Genomic DNA, 8,385 nt, shown 5'->3' with positions numbered 1-8,385 from the left:
CCGAACGCCCCGCGCGTCCTATTTACCGTGAGTGTTGTGTGCCCAGCAGCCCAGCGGGGGGAGACCTAGTGGCCATAGGTGCTAATATCTGGTGCGAACCAAAGTGTGAGATCGGTGAACGGCGAGTGGGACAAGGGGAAAATGTCACCTTGATCGCTCGGTCGACGGTCTCTGTCTCTCTCGCGCACCGCTGAAACCGCTGCTGCTGACGTGGACTGTTCTCGTGAGAAGCAAAATATCAGAAGACATCAACGCGGCGCTCGACGACGAACCCTGAGCTTGCTCGCTCGCTCGCTCGTCAGTCAGTGTGTGGCTTCCGGTGGCCGTCCGTTGCGGAAAAGAATCTCATTTCACGTGCCAATCCGTGGTCCAGCCTGGTTGGTTGTGGAAGTCTCACGGGGCGAACCGAAACCCTGGTCCCTGACGGCGGAGTGTAAATGCGCCTCTCGGGGAAGCTGCTCTGGATGTGATCGGAATGCGGTGTGCTACCGTATCACGCCCGGGATTACGAAAGGAGCTTCCGAGTGTGTGTGTGCGTGCTTAAAATCGGGTGCGTGGTGGTGCTCGGGTGCTGTGTGCGTCAAAATCTACCGTCTGCGTGTGTTCGTTGGCGTTGGATGAAGTTTTACGAATTCCACCGTGACGTCCTTTGTTGATCGTTTTCGGGACCTCCACTCTCCTGCACTTCTTTCAGAGACGGACCCCAAATCCCATTCCGCAGCAGGCTCACCGAGGCCAAAATGTTCTATCGGTTCGCGTTGTGTGCGGTGCGGTTGCAAGTGTGAGTGAGTGTGCGGTGCGAAGACAACGGGTGCGAGGTACAGAGGCCACAGCAAGGACTCTCTGGGACTCTCTGGAACGCGGGGCGGGCAACCAAAACAGGCGTTACCGGGGCGGCTTCCCATATGAAGGATACGGCGAGGATGGGCGAGTCGACACCGATCTGTCGCTGCCGGGTCCTGTACCTGGGCAGTGCGGTACCGCGCCAGAGCAAGGACGGGCTGCAGGGCATCCAGGAGCCGCTGCGCAGCCTGTACCCGTCGGAGGGCGCCATCGGCGCGAAGGGCATCGACTCGTGGCTGAGCGTCTGGTCGAACGGCATCCTGCTGGAGAACGTGGACGAGAACCGGAAGCAGGTGACGCGCTTCTTCCCGATCGACTCGCTCCACTACTGTGCCGCCGTCCGCCAGGTATTGATCCCGGAGCGCGGCAACAGTAACCCGGAGCCGAAGTTCCTGCCGCTCGACTCACCGTTCGCACGGACCCCGCGCGCCCAGCATCCGCCGATCTTCGCGGCCATCCTGCGGCGCACCACCGGCATCAAGGTGCTCGAGTGCCACACGTTCATCTGCAAGCGTGAGGCGGCCGCGAACGCGCTGGTGCGCTGCTGTTTCCACGCGTACGCCGACAACTCGTACGCCCGCCAGCTTGAGGGTTCCGGAAGTGGTAGCGGCTCCAACAGCGTGTACGGCACGATCGGCGGCAAGTCGAACGGGGGTGGCCCGGCCGAGGGCGGAGGGTGGCGATCACGTGCCGGCAGCACGACCACGCTCAACAGTGTCGGCGTCGGCGGCCGGCCGCCGGCAATCAACGGCGTCGGCGATGCGTACACGGTGAAGAATCGTAAGTACCCGCAGCGTACCCCTCTTTCTCCACTCCATGGTCTGGTCTGGGTCCTTCGATTGGCTGGCCGATCGAAAGTGTCGTAGGTAGGCAGTGCCTCGCCGAAGCCCACCGCCCGGCGCACCTGAGGCTGAGGTAATCGGGGTCCGAAATTGGGCTAACTATGAAAGTTGTGTGTCGTGGCATTCCGGCACGTTCCGAGGGAGTGCAGCTGGGCCGCCGAGGTGATGCAAACAAAATTAACGACCCGGCCCCCCATAAACCATCGCAAGCGACCGCCTCTGCGAGCCGAGTGCAGCCATTTATCAGCCGTTGCAAATGGGTTATGCTAATTGGGTGCTCGTGCGCGTGTGTGTCTGATGCAAATGTCGATTTCTAACCCGTGTCCTTCCTGTGTCATTGCGAAGCGTCTGAGACCGAGAAATCGGCAGCCGTCGGTCGGCAAGCTCCACTCCTCTTGGTGGGTCTTGTTGGTGCGTCGCAAGCAGGAAGATGCCACGCACCAAAAACACCACAGCGCCGGGGATGAAAACCGGTTTGCCGAGGAGGATGATACCCAGAACGGTCACCAACACACACACCCGGCGAGTCCCGTCGGAGTCCATTCGCGAGAAGGTGTCATGTCGTGACAGACCACTAACAGCACTCTATTGTTCGGCTCTCCAATTGGCACGGGACCTCTCGTCAGATCTGGGACGCAGCATTTTTGACACAAAACTCCCAGCAAACTGATTCGGAGCTGTCGAAATACGTCAGAGACGTTAGATTGAGACAGCGACGACAGCTCAGACCTTGACCGATGGGACCGGATCGACGCGGTGCGCGAAATCACCGTTCCATTGTGAACGGATCACACTTTCGCAATGCACGTCACGGACCGCGGTACCGATCATATTCAAAGTCCCCCCGTACCGGGTGACCGTGAAAAGTGTGCGGGTCCGCCAATTTCATAATTTCCATCACCACCACCGCGGAAGGTGCGAAGGGTCCTTCACCGACCACTGCACATAGGCGCGGTAGGTCCTTTGGATTTAGCCGTTTTGTTTTGTTTTATTGTCTTCGCTTCGGCCGGCCGGCCAAGAAGGAAGCGCAGGCGCTCAAAAACAAAAAAAATCAAACATTTATAAGCTTTCCATCTGACTGAGTCGCAGGAAACGAAACTAAAAGCGCCCGGCAGATGGGAAAACGATAAATTGTTTCCACCTCGTCGAGCGCCCGTCGATGAGCACGCCCTTTCGGGGTGCCCTTCGCGCGGTGCAGGCGTGCGCCAGAGCGAGACAGAAACCGGCCACAAACCGAACCGCGGATTGCACGGATTGGCGGCGGGCTTTTAAACGGTAGCAAGTGTACCGCGAGGGTTCGTCGCTTGCCGTTCACCGAAAAGTCTTTCGTTTTGTTGGGCGCACGGACGCGCACGTGCGCATTAGCAAATCGGCCGGTCCCTTTGGCCGGAGCGTGGCGTGTAACACAGCAAGGTGTGACCGTGTCGTCACCGCACCGCACCGTACAATAAGGAAATTCGTTGCCCGTCGTTGAAGGCGAAGGCGGTCACTTTCGAATGGGGGAGTGGACAGTGCAGTGGTTTGGCACACACGACCCTGAAGGCACCCGGTACTGAAATCGGGGCCGAGCACAATTGGACGTTGTCGTCGTGAGTGTACCGAGTCCACGTCATCGTCCTCAAGAGCCTCGATTTTAGAAGTCAATTCGAAGTCACTGAATAGAGGTCTCCACGATCAAATCACCAATCAAACTGCAGGTTGTAGAGAGCAAGAGAGAAAGAGAGAGAGGGAGACAAAGAAAGAGTGTGTGAGGGAGAGAGAGAGAGAGAGAGAGAGCCGAGCTACTTACTCGCGGTGGCAGCATTCCGTAGCGAGTGACGTTTATTAAGATGATTTCCTTTCGCTTGCTTCGCTCGCCACTGACCGGAATTTGTAGACCGCGGGGTTGTGGGGTGACATCGCAGAGGGCGGTGCAAAATAGGGAGCTTAAAAATCCGCCATGCCCCCTTAGCGGGGGAGACCCACCCGCCCGTCCGGCCGACCGACCGAAAGATATCATTTTCCCGCCCGGGCGGCCCGGGGCTGAGAACCGTGCCCTGACCTTGTTGGCTTGTGGCGGTGCCACCCCGCCGGTGATGGCCCCGTTGTTGCCGCAGAGTCCAGGAGGGGAAGGCGGAGGGTCACGCTGTATCAGTGAGGTGTTTTGTTCGCCGCAGCCTGCTTTTCCGTGTCCGGGAGACTCTTTTGTTCGACAACCCCCTCTCGACTACTTATGACAGCGGCGGTGCAGGGCAGGGCTCACGGACGCGGGGGTCGAGTTTTGTGATCCAGATTCGTCGGCGTGTGTGTGGGTTTTATTCGGCGTGGGGGTGAGTCACCGTCAGCCAGGCCCGGGAGGTTTCAAGACCATCCGCCCCAGAGGGCAGGCACCAACGAGAGGGCGGCGAGAATGCGACGGAGGGGTAACAAAGCAGGAAGGCAGGCAGACAGGGTCTCAGGCTCTGCCGTCGTAATGAATGCGATTGTCGGGACCGCTGCTGCCGGGTTGCTGTTCCGGGCACAATGGGGTCGAGTAGAACGCGGGACGCGGGAATGAGCTCAGCTAAATAGGGGGATCGGCGGAGGTCCCGGAACACGGAAGGGTGGGGTGCGACGAGTAGCGCCGTATTGATGGTTATCGATTCGCACTGGGTCGTGCATTCTGGGAGCTCATGGGAAACGGGGCGGGTCTGTTGCGCAAACCTTTAACGGGGTTGACGTACTACTGTTAAGCTTAGCGCTACGTCACCTGACAGACCTTTGAAGTCATTTTGGAGTCACCGGTGAAACCTGTTGAAAGCATTGATCCGGAAGCCCTTGGTCTCACTATGTCTGTTATGTCAATATCGGTCTTACCTGAGGCCAATGACCAACCTGCTTAGAAGATATTTTCCATTTGTTTAGTAATCCTTGGACCATGGCCCGCAAGCGAATCAACAAATTTACATAAAGTACACCAAGAACGTGTCAACAGTTCATTCTACCCACTTGCTACCAAAGACTCAAACTCAAAGAACTCAAGGAAGCTCCGTGCAGGAAGTTGAACGATGTGGTACACGCACTGCAACAGAAGCAATTTAAGTCTTTTTAATAGGAGTTTGCAACGCAAGTTAACAACTAATGGCGTGTCTGTAAGGCATAGAGTAGGTCTAGGCTAAGGCAGCTAACATCGTGTCAAGTATTCGAGAATGCCTTGTCACGGTTGAAACTACGAACAGAACCTTTCAACACACTTTTTGCGCTGACCTACGTTTTATTCGAGTCACCCTCCGAAAAAGGTGCAAAATGTTTTTTTAGCTTTGTGTCAGTCATGCTTCGATCACGAACTACAACATGTATGATGATGATGATAGTGCTAATGGTATGGGGCTACTGTGGCCAAAACATATCGGGAACTCGCATATAAGCCGAAAAATCTTTCTCTATTTTTCTAAATCTATGTCAACCTTGAACCAATCCCCACTCTATGCAATACATCTAAGTCCAAAAAGTTCTTTTTCGGAATAGCCTTCAACACATTCTTCGTTTCGGCTCCTATCTCAATCTATAGACTGACTAAAAGGTGTCATGGGATCGGCCTCTTGAGGTTAGCGAAGTCACGTGGTTCTGAGTCAGGCAAACACGGTGGTTGCGGTACGATCTAGGTCGAGTTTGCGTCGAATCGATCACGAATTGATCACGAAAATGTGATGCAGAAACATCATGAGGAAGTTTTAGAACTAAGAATCATCTCTCGTCCTTTTTGGGTCACAGCATACCATTCAAATAGTATTCTTTGTTGACAGTTTGGCCACTTGGAAGTATCCCTTCGATACTGACAAGGAAACATTTTCCCGTTATTTTTCGGTCACAGTAGTATGACGTTGACAAACACTACACGCATTTATATTCATTAGTAGCGGGCTCTGCCAGCGACGTTAAGCCAAAAAAGGTGTGTTTCGCGCTATTTTTTGTTCCTGTAATTCCTAATTGATCGTAGTATTAAATTCTGATGACGTTACCGTAGCGTCTACAAATACCTACAGATCTTTTCATGTTACAATCCGTCCCAAAACAAGGTTGAACTATTTGGTGAACACTGAACTGCTGGAAACTGTCAAAAAAGTGTTGACAAGTGTCGTTAACAAAGCTCAAAACGCCTTATTAGGTTTACCTCGAGCATTTACCTAAAAGAATATACGACGACAGCAGCGAACAAAACAGAAAAGCTGTGGCTCGATTCCTTAGCCGTTTCTCTATTGGTTTGACTTCCCTGTCAAGTATTGAGTTGTCAGAGTTTTTCTCCAAACCTTCCCTTCAGACAGGGCTTTCGGTAGGGTCAGTTAGCTCAACCACATCCCAACAACAAGTCAAGATCATTGGCCACGAATAGTAATCGGCGAACAGTGTGATCAGATTTCCGAGTCTTTCGACGTGTGAACTTTTATGAGTTCCAGTTTCATGAAGAAGTCTTTCTATGCGCAATTCCAACGATATCCCTAAGGCGTTGACGGCCAAGCATAAACGTAATGTGGCCGGCCCATCGAAGGTCCTCACAATACTGCTCCCAGCCTGGTCATCCTGGTCACATCCCACAAGGGCCGGGGGCCGTGCTTTCTTTTTCTCGCCGTGGGGTCGCAGATTTGGATACCACCCGCCCGGCACGCGCTTTTGGGCCACAAACTTCGTCTTCGGAGCGCCAAACCGAACGACGCAGGCAAGCAGGTGAAATTGAGCCGAAAGAGACGGAGACGGCTCTCTAGTCCCCGTTGTATTTCCTCTTTCCACCTGTGCGGTCGGCGGTTTTCGTTTGAAGCGCCATTTTTTGGAGGCGAACGTTTTCACTCGCTTTTGGCGTTAGTTTTGTTTGTTGTATTTTTTGCTGGGGTCGATTGAGCCGATTGTCAAAAAGCGAGTAGAAAATCCGCAAAGGTGTCCGCGGAGTGGCGAGGCCGCCCCCCCGCGGTGGCGTTGATTGCGAATTGTGCGAGTTGGACTTCTGCGTCGATGGATCGACGTCCGATTTCCGGTTCCACACCCGGTTACTAACCGTTCTCTCTTTCTCTCTCTCTTTCTCTCTGCAGTTTATGCCAGCAGCGCGGACCTAGACGTAGTGGACGACGGCGAAAGTTCACTGTACAATGGCGACGAGAACCACAAGGTGTGGAACGGGTCGACCGATCAGATCGATGGCATCGGCTTTGGTAACGATGGTCACTACGATATCTACTCCGGCCCGGCCGGCAGCACGAGTGGCGGCGGTGGCGGGGGCGGCGGCGGTGGCGGTGGCTCCACCCTCGGGCGTCCGGCCCGCATCCGGCAGATCAGTGCCCCGGTGCCGGTTCCTCCGCCACCGAAGGAGGAACCGAAAAAGTCCAAGAAGGACAAGAAGCTGGCCAAGAGCCTGCAGCAGCAGCAGCAACAACATCAGCAGCACCTCTACCAGCAACACCAGCACCAGCAGCAGCAGCAGGTAGGAGGAAGTCAAAGTCTATCCGGAACGCTTATCAGACCACGTCCTCTGCACATGAATCCACTAGGTCGGCCGGCTGGCGGAGCAGCCCACTCACCCGGCGGCAATGCCGCAGCGATGGCCGCCGCGGCCGCCGCCGCACATCACGGCATGATGATGTACCACCACCATCCCCACCACCCGTCCTACCATCCGTCCCTCCATCCGTCCCACCACCCGCACGGTATGATGGGGCCGCTGCCACCGCCGGTGCCGGGCCGCCAGTTCCACACGATCGGCCACCGCAGCGTGAATGGTAACGCGATGGCCGCCACCGCCGCCATGATGCACCACCAGCACCAGCACCCGCAGCACCCGCACCATCATCCGGCACTCGGGATGCCGATGCCGCACCCGGCGGCCGGCATGACCCTGCCGGCGATGATGGCGATGGCGCCGCAGTACGCCACGCTGCAGCATCCGCGCACCGGGAGCAAAAAGAAGAAGGACGGCAAAGCGGGCAAGGGCGCCCTGAACGGTGGTGGGATGATCGGGGGCAGCAACGGGAGCATCCCGATCGGGGTCCCGATCGTGCCGCCCATGTTTGCGTACGTGCCCGCGCCCGGTGGCCCACCGAATGGTGGTGGATCGCTCCTGGACAGCCGGCCGTTGTCGCTGAGCAACCGGAAGCTAGCCCAATCGGCGGCCGCCGGGCTGGATGACGTGTCGGGTGGTGGTGGCGGCGGCAACTCGGGCGCCGAGTCGCCGGGTGGCACCGGGATCTATCGGCGCAAGGGGCACCTGAACGAGCGCGCCTTCAGCTACTCGATCCGCCAGGAGCACCGGAGCCGCAGCCACGGCTCGCTCGCCAGCCTCCAGTTTAGTCCGCCCGACCTCAAGAAGGAGCGCGAAATCGCCCAGATGGTGGCCGGGCTCGAGCTGGCCGACGATGCCGCCGCCACCGCCGCCGCAGCCACGCTCCGGCGCCGCTCGGAGCTGCCCGCCGGCTCGTCCGGAACGTTCGGGAAGCCCCGACGATGAGCCTTCCTTCCTTTGGACGACCAGGACGTTTACACAGAGACACAGCCACCCAAGGGAATTGTAAAAGACACACATACACACACATACACCGGACTAGGCATTCGAATGGGACAGAGAGAAGAAGAGAGACGAACTATCAACGACGACGACGGCGACGAAGACGACGAACAGAGGCGGTACCAGGCGCGCAGGCTTCTGTTGTCCGCGTTGTCCACTTGGGCCCCCAGGGGTGTGCGCGGCACCGTCGGT

General features: G+C 56.7%; 1 protein-coding gene across 1 annotated transcript; it reads left to right on the top strand.

The window, feature by feature from the left end:
• The first annotated feature begins 900 nt into the window (after window positions 1–900).
• On the top strand, window positions 901–8,136 carry LOC128272577 (uncharacterized). Its single transcript, XM_053010406.1, has 2 exons — window positions 901–1,623; window positions 6,728–8,136. The coding sequence occupies exons 1-2, from the start codon at window positions 906–908 to the stop codon at window positions 8,134–8,136; spliced, it is 2,127 nt and encodes a 708-aa protein (XP_052866366.1). The 5' UTR covers window positions 901–905.
• The last annotated feature ends 249 nt before the right edge of the window (window positions 8,137–8,385 follow it).

The sequence above is a fragment of the Anopheles cruzii genome, chromosome 3, assembly GCF_943734635.1.
Source record: "Anopheles cruzii chromosome 3, idAnoCruzAS_RS32_06, whole genome shotgun sequence".
In the NCBI taxonomy this organism is placed as follows: domain Eukaryota; kingdom Metazoa; phylum Arthropoda; class Insecta; order Diptera; family Culicidae; genus Anopheles; species Anopheles cruzii.
Note: the sequence above shows the minus strand (reverse complement) of the source record. Positions and strands in the feature narration are given on the sequence as shown.

Coding starts and splice junctions, on each gene's coding strand:
- LOC128272577 (XM_053010406.1), top strand. CDS start 906: ATGAAGGATACGGCGAGGATGGGCGAGTCGACACCGATCTGTCGCTGC. Junction 1,624..6,727: donor TGCGTACACGGTGAAGAATC/GTAAGTACCCGC, acceptor TTCTCTCTGCAG/TTTATGCCAGCAGCGCGGAC.